Source organism: Pelophylax lessonae, assembly GCF_965119305.1.
Source record: "Pelophylax lessonae genome assembly, chromosome: 2".
In the NCBI taxonomy this organism is placed as follows: Eukaryota; Metazoa; Chordata; class Amphibia; order Anura; family Ranidae; genus Pelophylax; species Pelophylax lessonae.
This window is the reverse complement of record NC_138769.1, coordinates 747,126,180-747,150,817: the sequence shown is the minus strand read 5'-3', so window position 1 is coordinate 747,150,817 and position 24,638 is coordinate 747,126,180. Positions and strand designations below refer to the sequence as shown.

At 43.4% G+C, this 24,638-nt stretch overlaps 1 protein-coding gene across 1 annotated transcript in view; it reads right to left on the bottom strand.

Annotated features, from left to right (window-relative positions):
• LOC309548373 (uncharacterized protein) overlaps positions 1–24,638 on the bottom strand; it is a gene marked incomplete at both ends in the record, with an annotated part of 539,651 nt that overhangs the window by 472,691 nt on the left and 42,322 nt on the right. The window contains one exon of the mRNA XM_082248311.1: positions 10,502–11,416. Within this exon, the coding sequence (XP_082104437.1) occupies positions 10,502–11,416 (915 nt within the window). The remainder of the gene's footprint in view (positions 1–10,501; positions 11,417–24,638) is intronic.

The following is a 24,638-nucleotide window of genomic DNA, read 5'->3' as shown; positions in this document are numbered from 1 at the left end:
CAGCATTTTCACTGATCACTGTATTAGTGTCACTAGTGACTTAAGATAACGTCAGAGTCAGTCAGTGTCCCTCCCAGATAGCGTCAGATTGCCCGCCACACTATCGCCATCCACATTTAACTCCTTTATTACCAGAAACATTATCAAAGTCACTCTATAACCGCCAATATCTATATAGAGTCTGAACATGGATCAGTATATTGATCACAAACAGAACTATACCAGTGTCCCCAATAGTATAGTGTCCCCAAAAATGCAGTGTTAGTGGGATCAGCCCCGTTCTCTGATCACTGCCACCTCTGATACATTGTACACAAAACCGCAGTGTTAGAAAGATCAGGCCTGATCTCTGCAGCACTAGCAGGGAAATCTTATTTCTAGCACACAAACCATCACTGACAGCCAGGAGCTCTTTTTCCCGTGAGTCGCACTAGGTACCTGTAAATTTACTGCCCAAAATGTCCAAAGAAAGGTCCACTAGTGAGGAGGCCTACAGGATTCTGAGTATGACAGATGAGAGTGAAGGGGAATCCTCTCTATCAGAATCCGGCTCAGAACATGAGCCTGTGGAAAGCAGCGGCACCCTGACAGGGAGCTCAGACGATGGAGAAGATGTCCCTGCTAAGATCAGACGTACCCGACCCCAGGTTACTGAGGTGCTAGAAAAGCAGAGTTATGCTCATATGCAGCAGAGTGCCAGTACTAGCGCTGCTCCAGAGGCCTCGTACATCCTGGCCTTTTACACACCAGCCCTGCAGTATCCCATGGTGATGTGGAGAGTCCCAGAAGTGCAGTACAAGCTGGTGAGGAGGCCGGCACTAATAGCGGAGTGCAAGCGCAGCCACCAAGACTTCAAGCACAGGCCTGTAGAGCCCATTCATTGGTGCTTGCGAACTCTAATTGGCTGCCCCCAGATTCAGCAGAACTCATTACCCTCCCCCCATTCACAACACCAGCTCAGGGTTCAGATGGAAACTGCAAACTTAACAACCCCCCTGACTTTTTTTTTAGCTGTTTTTCAATGAAAACCTCTTTAATTTGATTGTGGTCCAAACTAATCTTTATGCTGACCAGTATATCGCCGCTAACCCAAACGCATACCTTGCCAGGCCATTTGAGTGGAAACCTGTCATGATTTCTGAATTTAAGACTATTTTGGACCTCACCCTTAATATGGGCATTACAAAAAAAAAAAAAGAAAAATATATTGCAGTCATATTGGTACACAGACCCGATTCATCATATGCCGTGTTCTCTGCTGCAATGGCCAGGCATAGATAGGAGAAAACAATGGGTTTCATGCACTTCAATGACAATACACTTGTAGCAAAAAATAAGATCTTCCATGGACTCAACATGCCTCTCAGCAAATACCATGGGGTGTATACTTTCCAAAAGGGGGTCATTTAGGGGATGTTTTATGGACCTAGCATTTAGGAGCCTTCAAAAATGTGATATGTAGTCAGGAAACCTTTTCATGTGTCTTGAAAGCCTGAAGGTAGTCATTGGATTTTGGGGACCTCTATGTGGCTAGGCTGCCAAAAAATGAAATCTTCCATGGATTCAACGTCTCTCAGCAAATACCTTCCAAAAAGGGGTCCTTTGGGGAATGTTTGTACTGTCTTTACATTTTACTGCCTCAAGAAATGTGATAGGCCACCAGAAAGTAAAGCTGTGTAAATTCCAGTATATACACCATCATTTGTAGACAATATAACTTTCACACAAACCAATTAATATACATTTATTGGGATTTTATCTGAATTTAAGACTTTTTGGGCCTAACCCTTAACATGGGCATTTCAAAAAATAATGATTTCCAGTCATATTGGTCCAAAAGACCCGATTCATCATATGCCCGTGTTTCTCTGCTGCATCCATCAATGACTGATCAGTGTACCGGCTACCTGTACCATGTGATCACTGTGACCAATCACAGCAGATCACGTGACATTTGTAAACAATGCATGGCTTTCTTTCATGCCATCCATTATGTACAATTGGGCAGCTAGCTGTGATTGGTCACACTGATCACATGGTACAGACAGGGCAATCACAGCCCATCTGTACCATGTGATTAAAGTGACCAATCACGGCTAATCATAACAAAACAGACCAAATTAATCATTCATTCAGTAAAAATGGTTGATCGGATTAGTAAACTTTACTGGTATAAACAATCATAATTTGTAAAAAAAAAAAAAAAAAAATTGTGAAAAAAATTAATAAAAAAACTGAAAAAATACTATTATTTATTAATATAAATATATTTTTTACATACTGTCACCAGTTAGTGTCCCTGATCACCATCACACCTGTTATATGATAATGTTGTACAGTGTTGGAAGTAACTGCGTTTAAGTAAACGGCGTTACTTAACGCAGTTACTTTTCAGGGTAACGAGTAATCTATCAGATTACTCATTGTCTTCCTGTAACTCCGCTGCCGCTACTTCCGGCTGCGTTACCGCAATTACATCTACCGCCACTAGATGGCAGTAGATGTAATTGTATTCACCCTCTCCGAGTCCTCTATGACCGCTGTCCGCGGTCCTGGAGAGAGATGAGGAGGAGACTCATTGAGTGAGTCATGTGACGTCACGCGGCGCCAGCCCAGGACAGGAGTGGACGCTGTCTCACAGGCACGGCAGCAACAGAACAGCACGCCAGCAGCAAGAGGACAGGGGAGAGCGGGCATAGAGTCCGGCGGCGAGGCGGCAAGGAGCTGGCCACTCACTGTCATTTCTGGGTAAGGGCTGTCTCAGGTGAGTTTTGCTCAGTCATAAAGAGACAGCCAGAATCCTGGTACTGACACAGGGGAACAAGAAATGGGAAATTCTCCACTCTCCACTTGCTTATGCTCAATTGGTCAATTTTGCTGTGCCTAAATGAAAACTGGACAAATTGGTCACCACAGACAGCATTTGAAGGACCAAAGATTTCAGCTTTTTAATCTTGTCCAAAGAAAGCCAAAATTCTCTGTAGACCAAGAATTATTGGAAGCTTCTTTCAACTGCATGCTAACAGCTCCTCTGAACTTCTTTTAACAGGTACCAGGAGCTGTGTGTCAGGACTCTTGAGGGAATGGGGATTAATGGCTGATTCACAAGGAGCACGGTGATGACAACAGGCAAGTGCACTAATGACTCCAGCCCAGGCCAGGAGGAGACTCCACCACCAGTCCACCACCACCACAGGGCAGTAGGGCACTGGTGGGCAGTGGGCAGCAGCCAGCAGGAAGACCACCACCAGTCCACCAATGAGTCCAGTCCAACGCACACAGCCAGCCCAGAAGAGGAGAGAGGCACAGAGACAGGCAGGCCTGAGGCCTGCAGGAGGAAGGAGCCAGAGGGACCCAGACAACAGTGTGCCTGCCAGGCCAGAGGCCACACCACCACCAGCAAGCCCAGCACAGCAGGTAACAAAAAAAAAAAACTCACAGACAGTCAGGACTCAGACCCCCACCAGCCACCACCACACCACCACCAGTGTGCCACGTCACCACCAGTGTGCCAAGCACCCACGCCACCACCAGCCAGGCAGCCGCCCACCACCAGTGTGCTGCCCAAGTCACCACCAGTGTGCCAAGTGCCCACGCCACCACCAGTGTGCCAAGCGCCCACGCCACCACCAGTGTGCCACGCCACCACCAGCCAGGCAGCTGCCCCCCACCAGTGTGCCACACCCACGTCACCATCAGTGTGCCACTCCCACATCACCACCAGTCTGCTACGTCACCACCAGTGTGCCACGCCACCACCAGTGTGCCACATCACCACCAGTGTGCCAAGCACCCACGCCACCACCAGCCAGGCAGCCACCCACCACCAGTGTGCCGCCCACGTCACCACCAGTGTGCCAAGCGCCCACGCCACCACCAGTGTGCCACGCCACCACCAGCCAGGCAGCCACCCAACACCAGTGTGCCAAACCCACGTCACCACCAGTGTGCCAAGCACCCACGCCACTGCTATTAAAGATGTTATAGAACGTAATTGCATTATAGAATATTAAAAAAAAAGTCAGTTACTTTGCTGAGTAACTAATTACTTTTTCTATGTGGTAACTGAGTCAGTAACTCAATTACTTTTTGGGAGAAGTAATTTGTAACTTTAACTAATTACTTTTTTAAACTAAGATGAGCAACACTGATGTTGTAGAGCACTGATGACAATATGTTAAAAAAATGTGAAAATAAATGTTTTTTTTAATTTTCCCAAAAATTGTGACAAAAAATTATAACTTCAAAAAACTTGCCACGCCTTTTACTAAATACCTTGGACTTTCTACTTTCCAAAAGGGATAATTTGGGGGGGGGGGGGGAGGCAGGTGTATTTGTACTGTCCTGACATTTTAAGGCCTGAAGAAATGAGATCGGCCATCAGTACATCAGGATTGATTGATTTTCAATAGTTACTTATACAGTATTTTATAAACTTGATAACTTTCCTATAGACTAAATAATATACACTGATTTGGGTCATTTTCATCAAGAAATTAGCAGAATACATTTTGGCCTAAATTTCTGAAGGAAGATTATTATTTTTCAAAATGTTATAACAGTAACGGAAAATAAAAACTTGATTTTCTATATTTTCTGTAGTTTTTCATTTATTTAGCAAACAATAAAAAACCCAGTGGTGATTAAATACCACCAAAACAACACTCTGTGTGATAAAAAATGATAATAATTTCTATCGGGTACAGTATTGCGTGACCGCATAATTGTCGTTCAAAATGTGACAGTTCTGAAAGCTAAAATCTAGCCTGGGCAGGAAGGAGGTAAAAGTTCCCGGTACTGAAGTGGTTAAAGTAGCACAATGCTGAATTGCAAAACAAGCCCTGGACATGAAGGGGGTAAAACCTTCCAGAGGTCAAGAGGTTAATAAATCTTGCTTTAATTGTACACAGTTTGGTTTTAGTTTCCTGTGATTCTTCTTGTGGTTGCAGTTCTTCTGAGCTCCACAAGGTGGTGATCTCACTTATACAGAGATAGGGAGTCTCTCTGGAAGACAGGAAGTGAAGTGAGGTACAGACAGGAAGTGAGGTACAGACAGGAAGTGAAGTGAGGTACAGACAGGAAGTGATGTAAGGTACAGACAGGAAGTGAAGTGAGGTACAGACAGGAAGTGAAGTGAGGTACAGACAGGAAGCTCCATGTGGGAGGAATTATAGAGAAGACGTTGCAGGAAGTATCAGCGGAGGAGGTAATGAGATTGTATTTTATCATATCTCCCATCACTCTCCCTTGTAGGACTCCATATTTCTCTGTCCCTCTTTTCGGTCTGATGTACACACAGACATATGAACATACAATATAACGGCACAAAGTCTTCATATCGCTCTCAGATTTCCCTCAGATATCAGATTATTTCATAGAAAAAACAGAGTTTCGATCTACCACAGAGTATAGTAAAGTCGCCTCCATCCCTAAATTGTATGCAAAATTGGATAAAACCAGAGTAACGGGACTTTAAATGAGGCATGAAATGTAAAAAAGGGATATTTATTCTAGTAGACATACAGTAATACAGTTCATAATTTCTGGTAGACAATATTAAACAGTATACAATTCATATGGGAGTATAAATATATTAAAATAGGATCACACATACGATCTTTTCCCAATTAATTCCAATATGAAAACAATATGTATATCAATTCATAAACAACTAGAATAGGAAAATCAGAATAAAATATTACAATAAATTATTGCATCCGAGTTTTTGTGTAATCTCGACGCGTTTCTAGGACCTCCGTCCATTCATTAGGAGTATTGGATGCCAGTAAAGTATCTAAAGAAGAGGAAAGAGATTAAGACAATCCTGCACCAGAACATGTGTAATGAGAATAACATCTTGGGGATCTGTACATAACCTAGTACCTTGATCATCTCAGGGTCAATAGAACACAAGAGGAATGAAACCCAGCCTAGGAGGGGAAGTGACGGCAATAATTTATTCTAATATTTTATTCTGATTTTCCTATTCTAGTTGTTTATGAATTGATATACATATTGTTTTCATATTGGAATTAATTGGGAAAAGATCGTATGTGTGATCCTATTTTAATATATTTATACTCCCATATGAATTGTATACTGTTTAATATTGTCTACCAGAAATTATGAACTGTATTACTGTATGTCTTCTAGAATAAATATCCCTTTTTTACATTTCATGCCTCATTTAAAGTCCCGTTACTCTGGTTTTATCCAATTTTGCATCAGATTATTTCATGTACTGAAGTGAAAACACTGATATAAAAGAAAAGTAATGGTGAAATAAAACATAAGTGGGTGTAACTGATCACATTGTCACCAAACGTCACCCCCAAATAAAAGTTTTCCCTGTAAGGGTCCGGTCACACCAGGAACTGCACGTTTCTCATGAATTTCCACATGTGCGTTTACATGCGTTCTCAGTGCATTTTTTAGCATTGGGAAGGACAGGGGATCAAAGGAGACAAACTTGTGTTTTGTCCCCAGAGTCACATTGCGTTGTGTTTACTCCCATGTACATGCGTTTATGTACTCACAAAATCAGATACTTAAAGACTCATCCAAATCACATGTCAGTGTTTATCATCCACCTGGATGGAGATCCCTCTTTGGATGGGATGATCCCTCTGCACAGTGCTGGACTGGTGAAGCCTGACAGGGAGAGCAGCAGCTGCCGCCGCTATATCACACAGGCAGGCCGCCATATTCAATTTTTGTTTTCTTTTTTCAAAACCTTGTGACATAAATGAGATCTGTAAAATACTCCCCATGTCTCATATCCAATACTTTGGGGTGTCTACTTTCCAAAAAGGGGTGATTTGGGGGTGTTTGTTCTATCCTGGAATTTCAGGACCTCCGAAACTGTGATAGGTAGTGAGGAAGAGAAATACGCCCTTTGAAAGCCTGAAGGTGGTCATTGGATTTTGGGGACCTGTATGTGGTTAGGGTGCTGAAAAGTCTCTCACATGTGGGATCCCCATACTCAGGAGAAGTAGCAGAATGTGTTTTGGGGTGTAATGCCACATATATCCATGGCTTGTGTGAGAAATATCTCATTACAGTGACAACTTTGTGTAAAAAACAAAAGAAACATTTTTGAATTTTCCAAAACCTTTGTCAAAAAATAAAATCTTCCATGTACTCACTGTGCCTCTCAGCACTTACCTCGGGGTGTCTACTTTCCAAAAATGTATCATTTGCTTTTTTTGGACTGCCCTGGCGTTTTAGCACCTCAAGAAATCTGATAGAAGGTAAAAGCTGTGTGAATCCCAGTATATATCTCATAGTTTGTAGACGCTATAACTTTCACACAAACCAATCAATATACACTTATTGGGATTTTTTTTTTACCAAACACATGTAGCAGAATTTATTTTGGACTTAAATTTATGATGAAATTTGATTTTATTGGATATGTTTTATAACAGAAGGGTAGAACATATTGTTTTATTTTCATTTATAGAATAAAAAAAAAAAATCCAGTGGAGTTTAAATACAACCAAAATAAATCTCTACTTGTGTGAATAAAATGATATAAATGTCATTTGGGTACAGCGTTGAATGACGGAACAATTACCATTTAAAGTAGCGCAGTGCTGAATCAAAAAGAAAATGCCCCGGTCATAAAGGGGGTAAAACATTCCGGAAGTTTAAGTGGATAAATAATCTCTGATCATGTTCCTCCAGGGCGGAGACAAGAACAATGATGTCATCTAGATAGACAATACATTTAGGCTGCCCATAGATGGATGATAACTCCTCCGGTTCATCAATGGACATTCCTGATTAACAGAAGTCCATCTAATGATGGAAAACCTTTGTCAATCAAGCAGCTGCTGTGAATTGGCTGCAGTCGCTGATCAGTATTATCTGACAGTGGAGGAGTCCCGCTATCATAATACAATGGCACAGCAGGGAGGATTCCTCCAATCACCTTGCTTGTGTGGATGGGGAAATCTATTTTGCTTTATTTTTTTGTTGTTTTTTGATCAGCCCAATGAGAAATTGTAGACTTTGACAGGCTGCAGGCAGTGGGGGTGGACGCTGTACCTGTGCCTACCAGGTGTATTATACCGCCAGCATTGCACACACAGGGACTGGACCCCCCATGTACAAGGGACCTAAGAGATACAATTAGCTTGTCACCCATTCCACCAGACTCCTATAACTGGAAGATTACATTTTTGGGTGGATGTGTTGTAGAAGAACCCAGACCACAGTATTGTGAGGTGAAAATATCATCCAACTTTATTAATCATATATATGTGACACTTTACCAACAGAAGAAAAGAGATAGATTGTTTACATTTCAAGGATCTATTTATACCATTTATATCATCTATGTTAAGAAACTGATTAACATATGACACGCCCCTCATTAATACCAGCCCCGCCCACTTATGTAACCCTCTAAACATCCAAATCCCTGTAAATTCCCAGAAGACACTTTCATCTTTTATCCATAACAAGCTCATTGGGTAGAAGATAACCCCGAGCCCCTCCTGCTCATTCCCACACAACAAGTCCATGTCACCATCTACAAGGTTAGAGGACCTGAAGGAGAACAAGACCATGACCACCAGGACCATCACCTGACTGAAGCCATGCTCACATTTCTTTCTAATGCTGCTTTTATGGTCTCCTCAGATACAGATTTGGCAGATGTACATTAGTGTAACCCTTTCACTCCGGCAATGGAAGGTTTACATCAGCAGCAGCACGGCCTTATAGCTATAGCACCAGGGGGTTTGTTTACATTTTTTAAGCCAGCTGTGTTTTTTTTTAGGTGGAAGTGATTCATCTGCATTGAAAATACTCCCCCCCCCCCCCCCCGCCATGTATACTGGGCTCAGCGGTCCCTCCTGCAAGCCCAAGACAGGCATTGCGGGTGTCAGCAGTGAGAGCAGAAGGAGATCAGCAAACACCTGATCTCTGATCTCTGACCTCCCCTTCAGTGAATGAATGTGGAAGGGGTAAGATTCTGTCATTTCTGGGTTCAGCGCTGTCAGTGCCCGCTTGCTGTGACCAGGGAAGGAGCTGACCAAGTATGATGTGTGCTTGACTATCTTTTTTGTGGTCCAGATGTGAAGTTATGGGTCTAATATATCTCTTATTTCTCTTTAAAGAGGACCTGTGACCAGCAATATGATATCATATGGGGGCCATCATCCCTCTATGTAATAGAAATAAAGTTGAGTAAAAAAAAAAAAAGTTTAAAATAATTAAAGTAACACACTGTAAATAAAAAAAAACACAAACAAATCTGCAAACCCCCAGTTCCTGCGTACATATGCAATAGCTAAGTGTTGGGTGCGGTTATGTAGGAAAACAACAATCACACGACACACAACAGGTTTTTTATGGTTTACTCCACCATATGAATGAATACTGACAATTTTAAGGACCCCGGCAGTGTTATATGGTGTTTCCCATCCCCTCCAACTGCCATTGTTGCCAAATAGCTTAGCCTTCTACAGGAAGTATAAAAAACAGATCTGCTGGGAGGATCAACAGGTAAAAAAAATAATACAAGGGGAGACTCAGAAAAACAAAAACTTCTATGCTAATGACAGATTGCACCATTTATGTAATTATTGATTTTGGCCATAGATACACTTTAGTGCATTTCCAGAGAAGAGAAGTGCTCATTGCAAACTTTACCCCAAAAAGAGATCTTTATATTCAAAGTCATTAAAGTAAACCTTAATTGGATGAATTTTAGTCCCCCAGAAGAAGTGACGGGAATATGACCACACACACAGCACTTAGTAAGTTTGGATATCTTGCAGTTGTGCTGTGTGAATAGTCTATGGAGATTAGTAATTGCTGGACAGAGGAAGAAGATATCAAGGACACCCATTCTTCACCTGATGAGATCCTGAAGATTTTAAGCAGAGCTAAATGGAATACATGTAGCCATCTGCCACTGGACCCCATACTAGTCTCTGCTACTGAGGCATTATTATTAATGTATTAGCTCTGGCAATGAAGAAAACACAGCTCAGTTATTGAATGATGAAAATACATTGCATGTTCAGTTAAAGCTCCATAAAAAAACCATAAAGATAAAAATTGTGAGGAAACCAGTTTAGTCATTGCTGAGTATCTAAAAAAAATGTCGAAAGGTAAAATATTCACAGGCCTTCTAGGTGTTTTTTCTGATGGACATAGGCACTAAACGTAATGCATCTGATCGTTACATTCCAGTTTGCTCACAGATTTGAGTTTATTTTTGTTAAGTAGCATTTTATCTTTTCACTTTTTCCCTAGCTTGTGGGATGACATTGGGGCTGTGAAACTAATGGGACACCTGCAGCTTCTTTATTATCCCCCTTTTTCTTGAGTTTTCTCTCTGCAGTTGACATTTGTGAATTCTCTGGATTGATTATCCTGGCATTAACTTTAAAAGCCTTGGCACATTCAGAGCATTAAAATAGCTTCTCTCCAGTGTGAACTTTCTGGTGTCCAATAGGATGTGACCGCCATGTAAAAGCTTAGTCACATTCAGAACATTGATATCGCTTCTCTCCAGTGTGAATCCTCTGGTGTCTGATAAGATGTGACTTCTGTGTAAAAGCTTTGTCACATTCAGAACACTGATATGACTTATCTCCAGTGTGAACCCTCTGGTGTATAAGAAGCTCTGATCTCACTATAAAAGCTTTGTCACATTCAGAGCATTTATATGGCTTCTCTCCAGTGTGAACCATCTGGTGTCTGATTAGGTTTATCTTATGTATAAAAGCTTTGCCACATTCAGAACACTGATATGGCTTCTCCCCAGTGTGAATCCTCTGGTGTATGATAAGATATGACTTCTGTGTAAAATCTTTGTCACATTCAGAACACTGATATGACTTCTCTCCAGTGTGAACCCTCTGGTGTATAAGAAGCTCTGATCTCACTATAAAAGCTTTGTCACATTCAGAGCATTTATATGGCTTCTCTCCAGTGTGAACCATCTGGTGTCTGATTAGGTTTATCTTATGTATAAAAGCTTTGCCACATTCAGAACACTGATATGGCTTCTCCCCAGTGTGAATCCTCTGGTGTTTGATAAGGTTTGACTTCTGTGTAAAAACTTTGTCACATTCAGAACAATGATATGGCTTCTCTCCAGTGTGAATCCTCTGGTGTATGATAAGCTCTGACTTCTGCCTAAAAACTTTGTCACATTCAGAACACTTATATGGCTTCTCTCCAGTGTGAATCCTCTTGTGTCTGATAAGATGTGAAATATGTGTGAAAACTTTGTCACATTCAGAACATTGATATGGCTTTTCTGCAGTGTGAATCCTGTAGTGTGTGATAAGATATTTCTTAGTTGTGAAAATGTTATCACATTCAGAACATTGATAGGACTTCTTTCCAGTGTGAACCTTCTGGTGTGTGATACTTTTTGCCTCCATTGTAAAACCTTTATCACATTCCAAACAAGAAATATCTTCTGAAATTACTTTTCCTATATATACATAGGTTGGACTTTACTGTAAAGCCATTGTCACTTCCAGAACACTGAAATGACTTCTCTCCTGTTGACCTCTGAGGCTGGATCAATGTGGAAGAGGATTCAAAATATTTATGACTTTTAGACCACGGATATGTCTTGTGTCCTGTATGAATCCTCCAGTAAATTGTGATAAAGACTTTCAGTCACATAAGACACCCATATGGCTCATTTCCCATGTGACTTTGATGTATTAATGAAGTCCAACATGACAGAAAACTTGGTTTATAAATCCACCTGTGCAAAACAAAAAAAAGTCAGAATTCTATAAAAAAAAGGTTGAATAATGTTGTTTTTTAAAAATCCATTATTAAATGTATCTAATATATAGAAACAATATGTACAAAATGATTTTACTGCAGACACTATATTATTCCCATTGGCTGGTAAAATAGACAGTTTATTACAATTTCCAGCAGGAGAATCTCATTCTTTGTTCTCATTCAGAGAAATGTGCTGCATAGTGATGGGAGAATGTGATTGAATTTGATTTGCAGCTTTGTTCAGCAAGTGCAGACATAAATGCAAACCCCATTGAAGTCAATAGGAGGCAAATCTTGAAAATCAATTCTCTCCATATTCAAAGCTATTTATTTCTAATTATTTTCCTCGCACTTCAGAGATGTGTTGAGATCTTCCTTTCATTTGATCTAATTCACTTTGGAAATCCACATCACCCCAGTAGGGGGATCCCCGCATCTCCATTTCAGTGGGGTAGAAGATCTCACCACATTGATAAGGTGAATGAACAGAGATTTTTTTGTCAGGTCTTAGAAACGAGGAGTGTGTAGAAGAAAAGCTGAAGGGTCATCCGCCAGCGCTATTCTGGTTAGATGTTTGGTAAGTCTTTGAATTTCTCTCCAAAATGCGTAACAGAGGACATTCCCAGAATATATGTAATAGAGTTCTCCTGGCGTTATTTCACCTCTAACAGGTAGGAGAGGTCGTGGAGAAATGTTTGAGTAAAAGAGTGGGGACTGTATACCATCTGGTCAGAATGTTCTATCCGGACTCCTGGACACTGCTGGGAAAGGAGGATTTGTGAGCAAAGAATAGGATATGATATCTTTCTGTCTGGGTGAATGTGTGATCCCAAATCTCTTCCCATTTCAGAAGGAATGGGGGTGTGATATCTTTGTATGAATTGGTAAAGAAGTGATGGGATATGTAAAGGGTGTGACATGCTGACCGACTTCATCTTTATTCAGGCATCATGCAGGAATACATTGCTTTCAAATCTTGCAAGGCTACTTAAAACACCTTATCTTATTAACCACTTCTGGACCAGAAGGATTTGCCCCCCTACTGACCAGGCCATATTTTATGATTCGGTACTGTGTTTCCTTAACGGACAATTGCGCGGTCGTGCGACGCTGTACCTAAATAAAATTGATGTCCTTTTTTTCCCACAAATAGAGCTTTCTTTTGGTGGTATTTGATCACCTGTGTGATTTTTATATTTTACGCTATAAACAAAAAAAAGAGCGACAATTCTGAAAAAAAAACAATATTTTTCACATTCTGCTTTATAACATTCCAAAAAAAAAAAAGTAAAATTTTTATTTTTTTAACATTTTAGGCCAATTTGTTTTCTTCTATATATGTTTGTTAAAAAAAAAAAAAAAAATCGCAATAAGCGTATTTTGATTGGTTTGCTCAAAAGTTATTGCATCTACTAACTACAGGAAAAATTTGTCACTTTTATTGTTTTTTTTTTACTAGTAATGGCGGTGATCTGTGATTTTTCTGGGACTGCGACATTGTGGCAGACAGATCGGACCCCTAACTGATATTTTTGACACTTTTGGGGGGACCAGTGACATTACTACAGTAATCAGTGCTAAAAATATGCACTGTCACTGTACTAATGACATTGGCAGGGAAGGGGTTAACACTGTGGGTGATCAAAGGGTAAGTGTTTACCTAGGGGCTTGTTTCTAACTGTTGGGGGGGTGTGGCTTGTGAAATGATCACAGAGACATGTGATTCCTATATATTAGGATCACAGGTACTCTGTGATCATTCCACAGAGAAGAACAGACAGCTGTGTTTACAACATCTGACTGTTCTTCTCTCTCAGCAGAGAGACGGCAATCAGAGCTGTCTGCCCCATGTATTGGCTTCCCCGCTAACGAGTGGGGATGGGATCGCGGCGGCGCGTGCTCGCCCCCTAGCTTCCTGTGCACGACCGACGTATAGCTATGGCGGTTTGCCTAGGAGCGTGACTTAAAGTGGTTAAGTAAATATGGAGATTTAGTCACACCATATGGCCATACTGTGTTCCCCCCAACCCTTTGTTTGTTTCTTCACATGAGAAGGGTACCCCATGTTGATAAGGACAAGGTCCCTCTCCCACAACTGTGGCCCAGTGGTTGTAGGGGTCTGCAGGGGGGATTATAAGAATCTGGAAGCCCCCCTATAAAAAAGGATGCCTTCAGATATCTTGTTCCCTCTACATGAATGAGTAAGGGGTACATAGTATGTCCAGTTACTCATTTACAATAAAAACACCACACAGCACAATGACAAAGTCCAAACAGCACCCCCCCCCCCCGACAAAAAAAAATATGATAACAAAAATTATACCAAAAATGGCATACTAGCAAAGTAGATCCCTCCAGAAAAACATGAAGACCAACCAGACTATCTTCTCACCACAGAATCTCGCTGCAAATGACATTTCCCAAGCTGGCAGCTGAAAGTAGAGTAAGGGGCTCCCAGGCAGTGGGACAAGGTCCCTTATGGTTAGGGTCAGGGTGCCCCATCCGTGCAATAAACCATTGCGCCCAGAGCAGCTGCCCCTCCTACCCACCCCTTGTTCAGGGTCTTCTCCCAGGTGATATTATTCACTAAATTAACTAGATTTCGATAATTCGTCCCTAAATCACATTTTCCTGGCCACCTGTGTCCTAGAACCCAGTGGCAATGTATGGTGCAGTGTTTTTGTTTGCTCGGATGCAGGCGGCCTACATCCCAGCAACCAATGACATAATTGGTTGCTAAGATGTGGATGGCCAGTCTGCACAGCATCATTGGATGCTAGGATGGTAGTGGTTGCCAGATTCCTAGCACCCAAACTGGAAGCTGCCATTTAGCCGCAGTAGAGATACCGCCACTAAATGAATGAGTTCTGGCTGCAGCAGAGGTTTCATGGGTGGGTGACCAGAATGGACAAACTGGTTGCCGCATCAACCTTTTAAAACTTAGAGAAAGACTGGACCTTATGGATCTGAGACACAGAAACCTGATGATGAAAAGTGATCACTAGTAGAGTGGGCTGTAATGGGAAGAGGAGGCACTTTATCACACAACTCATAGACCTGCAAAACAATTCATTGAATTCACTTAGAACCTATAAAATACACTTAGTAATCGTGGATCTAAAATATGGAGAACCTCTTTTTAGGACCTTCTGGAATAACAAACAGGAAAATCCATCTGCATAAAAAAGCATTGGCTGAGAGGTGAACCCCGACCATCCCCACCACATCCAGATAATGGGGAGAGATCTATTCTGAGTGAACTAGTGCCAGACACAGGGAGTGTAATGCAATCTGTCCATTAAGGTGAAAAGCAGAGATCAGTTTGGGTTAAAAAAGAGATCCTTGGTCTCAAAACAACCTTGTGACCTTTTAGTCAAAGTGATGGCCAAAAGTAAGGTCATCTTATTGGATAACAATGTCATGAATATGTCCCAAATGGGTGCAGAATGCGGGTCTTTGTAACACCAACAATACTAACTCTGAAAAAAATAACACAGAATACGGGAAGAGAGCTGAAACCTTCTCTGAGCCGACCATAAAGAAGACCTTCATTAATGAGAAACTACCACCACTGTGGGGGCAACAAACACTCTGGTCAGGACTATGTAATGTACAACACAATATATAGAGTAGAGCGGTCAGCACAATATTATAGTCATAGTGTCCCTTATACTGCTGGTCGGGGGGGCGAATGATTTTGGGGTGTGGTCAGCAGGATGAAAACAATGTTCAGCCATAGTGGTCACAGGAAGGAAAAAATGTCCTCTATTACAGACTATGGTATCGGGGTACAGGGATGTGGGAGGTCAGACAAAACACGGGGTATCGTCTTCTGTTTGCATATCCACAGAAATCACCCAGCATGCTGGCAGATTGTAGGGAGAACCCCAAGTTCCCAGTCCAGACAGGGGTAAGAGCTGTATAACAGCACACACACTCCATTATCCCACCACTGCCACACACATGACAAGGATGGAAGCCCACGGGAACTAGAAAACTAGGAGAGGACCTTGTAGGGTGTAGGAGGGAAGGAGAGGAGATTATTGTCAGCCAATAAAACCAGCTGTGATAGACTTGGCACAGCCTGTAATACCTCTGACCACCACTAGAGGGAGACTCCACCCATATCTAGCTGGCTTACCATTCTCAGGTAGATACAGATCTTACGTACAATCTGAGAAACTCTAAGGCTGGACATACATTATACAATTTTTTTTATACAACTTTCCTTTAGATTTACCAAAACTATATAATATGAGGTCATACTCAAACACTTTCAGTTTGTATGCAGTCAGGCCGGCCCTTACACCACATAGGTAAAGGTTATCTACAGGAGATTGAACAGGAAAATTGTATAATGTGTGGCCAGTCCAATGGTTGGGAGCAGTCTAGTAATCAGCACACACTTCTGGGGTTCCTCCATCTACCCCACAAGCTAGAATCCTTGTGTTACCCCTCTTCCCACTATCCATGTACACCCCCACACCACACACAGGACAGGGGGACAATGAGGGGACAGGGAAGTGTGTGTGTGGGGGGGGGGGGGCAGCGAGAGGAAAAAAAAATGCCCATTATCTGTGGTCAGGGTGAGGGAGGGAAGCCTGCTATTGTTATCAGTTAATGATAACAATAGCATTAGTAGGAAAAAGGGGGAACAGAGTTGCTCAGTTGGGAGACAGGAGGCACTTGTGGGGGGGGGATAGAAACATAGAAACATAGAATGTGTCGGCAGATAAGAACCATTTGGCCCATCTAGTCTGCCCAATATATCTGAATCCTATGAATAGTCCCTGGCCCTATCTTGTATGAAGGATAGCCTTATGCTTATCCCATGCATGCTTAAACTCCTTCACTGTATTTGCAGCTACCACTTCTGCAGGAAGGTTATTCCATGCATCCACTACTCTCTCAGTAAAGTAATACTTCCTCATATTACTTTTAAACCTTTGCCCCTCTAATTTAAAACTGTGTCCTCTTGTGGTAGTTTTTCTTCTTTTAAATATGCTCTCCTCCATAGGGGAGCAGTGGGGGGAAAAGAAGTGTAGGCAGTGGGACAGAGTGGTGGACAGGGGGGCGGTGGGGGGGATAGCGAGGTGGATGGGGAGAATTGGGGGGACAGAGGGGTGAACAGGGGGTAAGTGGGGGGAATTGGGAGATGAATACCTGTCTGATGGTGTCCTGTTCTGGAGGTTGATGTGGAGCTCCTCTGATGACTCTTCTATGGTTGGGTGACTTCTGACTCTTCCCAGCACGGTGACCGGACATGAAGGGGGAAATCTCTCCCAACTCTCGGCTTCTCTTCCTCCTGCTCACAAGTGTCCACAATCAGGGGAAAGTTCCCCTTAAAGTGTCATTCCACCTTGTGGGGGGTCCTAGGCCTGCAATGTGCAGACTGTAGACATGAAGCTGATTCTGCTCTGACCTGTGTGAGGATCTTCTCTGTCTCTTCTCCGTGTCCCCGATGGAAGATGGAGGCTTCTTGTCCTGGCTGAGAGGTGTGAGGGCCGTTCTGTGTCTGCACTATGGATCTGGGAAGACTCCAATCACATTGTGAGCCAACTTCCTCACAGGGAGCCCCTCCCCCACAGATGCCCAGGGGACACACTGACTACAAACACAGTGTGGGGGAGGGGGGTTTCACAAAGAGGACCCCTCCCCCATTCTCTGGGATCACACCAGTAGAATCTCATTTGAAGAAGGTTTGTTGGATGTTCTTCTGGTTGGTGGAGGGGAAATCAATGTTGATTATTGAGCGCAGTGAGGAGAAGATTGGGAGGAGCAGGATGGGGAAGGAATGAATTTCTAGCAGTGAATGTGGTTTTCATTCAGTAAATTCCATTCATTCCAGAATGAGATGATAAAAGGAAATGAAATGTTGAACTCCTTCTGAGCTCCATTCATCAATCCATGGAATGTAGTGAGAAGATTTCTCCAAATTCTCCTCCAATAATCTCCTAGTGTATGAGCAGCTTTCCCTTTCTTGTGTCCTCTTCCTTCCTCCCCCGATCACACCGGTGTCTTCAGAGAGATCCGGAGCTGAGCTCTCACATCTCTCAGGACTCTCATATTGCACACACCGGGGGATCACCTCATACACTTCATCTTCTACATGTGCTGGACGCCATGACACTCATTTCTTGGGGAAAACTTTCTCCCGGAGATCTTGCAGGAGATGAAAGGAATGTTGTACGACGCATGTGTGAGACGAGGCACATGACATCACACGCTCCATCTTCTGCATGCGCGGTATAACATACATTCTCATATTGGTGGTGTGGGGGAGGGGACACAGGAGGGAATATGTGGAGTCACTATGGGGGAGGGGACAGGCTGCACAGAGGTGCAAAATCAGCTAATTTACATTTGTAATTTAAGAAACGGTAACAACACACGGATGAGCCATATTTTTTATTAACCCGCAAAAGCAGTACCAAGGATGTATATAGGATGTGGCTGAGATAAACCAGAGGCTCTGGATGGACAGTTGGATAAATGGTTCTATATTTAGGATGTATCCGGTCTATAAACCAGAGGCTCTGGATGGACAGTTGGATAAATGGTTCTATATTTAGGATGTATCCGGTCTATAAACCAGAGGCTCTGGATGGACAGTTGGATAATAAATAGTTCTATATTTAGGATGTATCCAGTCTATAAACCAGAGGCTCTGGGTGGACAGTTGGATAAATGGTTCTATATTTAGGATGTATCCGGTCTATAAACCAGAGGCTCTGGATGGACAGTTGGATAAATGGTTCTATATTTAGGATGTATCCGGTCTATAAACCAGAGGCTCTGGGTGGACAGTTGGATAAATGGTTCTATATTTAGGATGTATCCGGTCTATAAACCAGAGGCTCTGGATGGACAGTTGGATAAATGGTTCTATATTTAGGATGTATCCGGTCTATAAACCAGAGGCTCTGGATGGACAGTTGGATAAATGGTTCTATATTTAGGATGTATCCGGTCTATAAACCAGAGGCTCTGGATGGACAGTTGGATAAATGGCTCTATATTTAGGATGTATCCGGTCTATAAACCAGAGGCTCTGGATGGACAGTTGGATAAATGGTTCTATATTTAGGATGTATCCGGTCTATAAACCAGAGGCTCTGGATGGACAGTTGGATAATAAATGGTTCTATATTTAGGATGTATCCGGTCTATAAACCAGAGGCTCTGGATGGACAGTTGGATAAAAAGTTATTTTTTGTGGTGGACGTCGATGAGTTGTGGGAAATGTGTGTGCAAGAAAGATTGGTGAACTGTTGGAATCTGTATTTGCAGGATGCTGATATGTATGGGGGAAGGGCGAGAAGCCTGGGAGGACTATGTATGGGGGAGGGGTAAAAGCTGGGGAGTGCTGTGTATGGGGGTGTGGTGAGAAGTCGTGAAGGAATGTGTATGGGGGAGGGGTGAAAAGCCAGTGAGGGCTGTGTATGGGAGGGGTGGGAAGCTGTGTATGGGAGGGGTGGGAAGCTGGGTGGGGTTGTGTATGGGGGAGGGGTGGGAAGCTGGGGGATGGGTGAGAAGCTGAGGGGGGGCTGTGTATGGGGTAGTGGTGAGAAGCTAGGGGGGGCTGTGTTTGGGGGAGGGGGTAAGATGTCAGGGAGTGCTGTGTATGGGGGAGGGGTAAGATGTCAGGGAGTGCTGTGTATGGGGGAGGGGCGGTGAGGTCACATGTAATGAGAAGTACAGACACTCTCTCCTTTCTAATATTAGAGAACAGGATTGGACAATTCCAGTACAGGGGGGAGGGGGGTGGAAATATTGGGGCTCAGTCACAGCACACAGCCCATGTTATTGTGTGTATAATGTGTGTTCTCTGGTGTGCAGTGTGGGGGGCGCTGTTGTGCGGTGTAATGAGGTGTTAGGCTCTCTTCTATAGAATTCTATGGGTTGCGGCTCTTTGTAATATTATACAAGGTGTGGGAACGCTCGGCACAAACAATACAATCTCACATTGTTTTCTTTGATGGTGACGGAAGCCATAGAACATCGGGAACATCGCCTTGTTCAGCTGCCCATACACTCGTACAATCTCCTTCCAATCTTTTCATTGTAAGATCCTTCCCTCCATTTTCTTATGGTTAGTGGAGTGAAATGGAAGTGTGTGATGGCAGTGATGAGGAAATTGGAAGGATCCGGATGGAAAATGTTTCTGGAATGAAGAAATTTCTAGCAGTGAATGTGATTTCATTCAGGAAAGTCCATTCATTCCAAACAAAGGTTTCTTCCAGTAAATTAGAAGGACATTCATCATTGGAGGTACTGAGGAAAGTTTCCATATCAATGTTTGTACGGATGTTCATTTCAAAGTCTACTAGTGTATGACCAGAGTAACCGTTGGTGTGAATGAGCCCTAAAGGTGACCATACACTATACAATCTGATTGTACAATCTCCTTTCCATCTTCCATCAACTACATAGTACAAGGATCTACCCGACCCCCATACACACTGAATGGAATGTTTGGGTGTGTCCTCCTATTACATTGTTTTGGAAAATCTAAAGATGATTGTACAATCAGATTGTATGGTGTGTGGCCAGTGTTAGGCTTGTGTGTTCTATTCCAGAATCCCCCCAATATGTCACCCACTTCCTGTGTTCCCTGTACTGCCCCTCCCCCATAGTGACTCCACATCTTCCCTCCTGTGTCCCCTCCCCCACACCACCAATATGAGAATGTATGTTATACCGCGCATGCAGAAGATGGAGCGTGTGATGTCATGTGCCTCGTCTCACACATGCGTCGTACAACATTCCTTTCATCTCCTGCAAGATCTCCGGGAGAAAGTTTTCCCCAAGAAATGAGTGTCATGGCGTCCAGCACATGTAGAAGATGAAGTGTATGAGGTGATCCCCCGGTGTGTGCAATATGAGAGTCCTGAGAGATGTGAGAGCTCAGCTCCGGATCTCTCTGAAGACACCGGTGTGATCGGGGGAGGAAGGAAGAGGACACAAGAAAGGGAAAGCTGCTCATACACTAGGAGATTATTGGAGGAGAATTTGGAGAAATCTTCTCACTACATTCCATGGATTGATGAATGGCGCTCAGAAGGAGTTCAACATTTCATTTCCTTTTATCATCTCATTCTGGAATGAATGGAATTTACTGAATGAAAACCACATTCACTGCTAGAAATTTATTCCTTCCCCATCCTGCTCCTCCCAATCTTCTCCTCACTGCGCTCAATAATCAACATTGATTTCCCCTCCACCAACCAGAAGAACATCCAACAAACCTTCTTCAAATTACAAATCTAAACATTTTGTGAATCAGTACTGCTTGGACCTCGATTAAGGAGACGTTCGCCGAAAGCTTGTCCTGAAAATTGTATGTAAGTGCAAATAAAAAAAGTATCACGGACAGAACTCAATTGTCTTTCGCAAGTGCACTCATACGGCTCCAATCACCTCAAGCAAATCTGGAATGAGATTCTACTGGTGTGATCCCAGACAATGAGGGGAGGGGTCCTCTTTGTGACACCCCCTCCCCCGCACTGTTTGTAGTCACCATGGCCCTAGGGTCTGTGCGGGAGGGGCCCCCTGTGAGGAAGTTGTCTCACAATGTGATTGGAGTCTTCCCAGATCCATAGTGCAGACACAGAACGGCCCTCACACCTCTCAGCCAGGACAAGAAGCCTCCATCTTCCATCGGGGACACGGAGAAGAGACAGAGAAGATCCTCACACAGGTCAGAGCAGAATCAGCTTCATGTCTACAGTCTGCACATTGCAGGCCTAGGACCCCCCACAAGGTGGAATGACACTTTAAGGGGAACTTTCCCCTGATTGTGGACACTTGTGAGCAGGAGGAAGAGAAGCCGAGAGTTGGGAGAGATTTCCCCCTTCATGTCCGGTCACCGTGCTGGGAAGAGTCAGAAGTCACCCAACCATAGAAGAGTCATCAGAGGAGCTCCACATCAACCTCCAGAACAGGACACCATCAGCCAGGTATTCATCTCCTTATTCACCCCACTTACCCCCTGTTCACCGACTTCTCCCCATCCACCACACCACTATACCCCCACCGCCCCCCTGTCCACCACTCTGTCCCCTCACTTTACCACTGCCTACCCCTCTTCCCCCCACTGCTCCCCTATCCACCCCCACCCCACCACTGAGCACAAGTGCCTCCTGTCTCCCAACTGAGCAACTCTGTTCCCCCTTTTTCCTACTAATCACTAATGCCCAACATTTCCCCTCAGTCATCACCAATTTATTTTTCATTAACTGATAACAATAGCAGGCTTCCCTCCCCCACCCTGACCACAGATAATGGGCATTTTTTCCTCTCACTGCCCCCCCCCCCCCACACACACACTTCCCTGTCCCCTCACTGTCCCCCTGTCCTGTGTGTGGTGTGGGGGTGTACATGGATAGTGGGAAGAGGGAGTAACACAAGGATTCTAGCTTGTAGGGTAGATGGAGGAACCCCAGAAGTGTGTGCTGATTACTAGACTGCTCCCCAACCATTAAACTGGCCACACATTATACAATTTTCCTGTTCAATCTCCTGTAGATAACCTTTACCTATGTGGTGTAAGGACCGGCCTGACTGCATACAAACTGAAAGTGTTTGAGTATGACCTCATATTATATGGTTTTGGTAAATTTGAAGGGAAGTTGTATAAAAAAATTGTATAATGTATGTCCAGCCTTCGAGTTCCCCAGATTGTATGTAAGATCTGTATCTATCTGAGACTGGTAAGCCAACTAGATATGGGTGGAGTCTCCCTCTAGAGATGGCCAGATGTATTGCAGACTGTGCCAAGTCTATCACAGCTGGTATTACTGGCTAACAATAATCTCCTCTCCTTCCCTCCTACACCAAACAACGTCCTTGTCTCATTTGCTAGTTCCCGTGGGCTTCCATCCTTGTCATGTGTGTGGCAGTGGTGGGATAATAGAGTGTGTGTGCTGTTATACAGCTCTTACCCCTGTCTGGACTGGAAACTTGGGGTTCTCCCTACAATCTGCCAGCATGCAGGGTGATTTCTGTGGATATGCAACAGAAGACGATACCCCGTGTGTTGTCTGACCTCCCACATCCCTGTACTCCGATACCATAGTCTGTAATAACAGATAGCGGGTATTTTTCCCTCCTTTTCCTATGGCTGAACATTGTTTTCATCCTGCTGACCACACCCCCAAATCATTTGTCCCCCGACCAGCAGTATAAGGGGCACTATGACTATAATATTGTGCTGACCCCTCTACTCTATATATTGTGTTGTACATTACATAGTCCTGACCAGAGTGTTTGTTGCCCCCACAGTGGTGGTAGTTTCTCATTAATGAAGGTCTTCTTTATGGTCGGCTCAGAGAAGGTTTCAGCTCTCTTCCCGTATTCTGTTTTATTTTCAGAGTTAGTATTGTTGGTGTTACAAAGACCCGCATTCTGCACCTATTTAGGACATATTCATGACATTGTTATCCAATAAGGTGACCTTACTTTTGGCCATCACTTTGACTAAAAGGTCACAAGGATGTTTTGAGACCAAGGATCTCCTTTTTACCCAAACTGCTCTCTGCTTTTCTCCTTAATGGACAGATTGCATTACCCTCCCTGTGTCTGGCACTAGTTCACCCCGAGTAGATCTCTCCCCATTGTCTGGATGTGGTGGGGACGGTCGGGATTCACCTCTTGGAAAATGCTTTTTTATGCAGATAGATTCCCTGTTTGTTATTCCAGAAGGTCCTAAAAGAGGTTCTCCATATTCCAGATCCGCTATTACTAAGTATATGTTTATAGGTTCTAAGTGAATTCAATGAATTGTTTTGCAGGTCTATGAGTTGTGTGATAAAGTGCCTCCTTTTCCCATTACAGCCCCCTCTACTAGAGTAGGGAGCACTTCTTGGACTTTTCATCATCAGGTTTCTGTGTCTCTGCTCTAGTGTCGGGCGATTGGTTCAGGCCAAACAAAAGTTCAGCCCAAACAGCGCCTGTTTGCCCACTCGGCGAACATCCACATTTTATGTGCGCTCTGTGGAATGTTCCCTACCCCAAAGAGCGGGGCTGGGAAGCTGGCCATCACGCCCTTAACCACTTCCCACCCAAGGACGTTCCGTTACATCCTCGGGTTTCAGTGGGTTTACCGGGGTGGTGGGCGCACCTACAGGCATCATCCCAGTACCAATAATAATTAGCCACTCAATCACTTCTGTGGGTGCCTCTCCGGGGCTCTCTGGTCCCATCGCGGATGCCAGGAGCGAAGCAGCCGGCGCCGATTGCTGCCTGGGACAGAGAGAGGAACTGACGTTGTTCCCCTCTCTCTGTAACCCTGGAAACTGGGAGCAACGAGTATTCTTCACTTCCGGTTCTGCCCTTTGTTTACCTGGCCACCAGCAGTCAGAGCAGCAGCCGATCGGATTTATCTCGATCCAATTGGCTGCATGAGTACCCAGATGAGAGGGGACCTGTCATGACCTATGCTATCACAAGGGATGTTGTTCATCCCTTCTGATAGCAATAAAGTTTGTGCAAAAAAAAAAAAAAGTATAATTTTTTTTGTATAAAATAAAAAAAAAAGAAAGTTCCTCCATGCTTACGCACAAATGTGAACGCATACATTACTCCCGCACACATATGTAAATGGTGATCGCACCACACATGTGAGGTATTGTCACGAACATCAGAGCGAGAGCAATAATTCTATCACCAGACCTCCTCTGTATCTCTAGTTTACCGCCATTCTAAGGGCAGACGCAATTTTAAAGCGTGACATGTTTGGTATCTATTTACTCGATGTAACATCATCTTTCACATTTATATAAAAAAATTGGGCTAACTTTACTGTTTTTTTTTTTTTTTTTTTTAATTCATGAATGTGTTTTTTTCCCAAAAAATTGTGTTTTTATTCT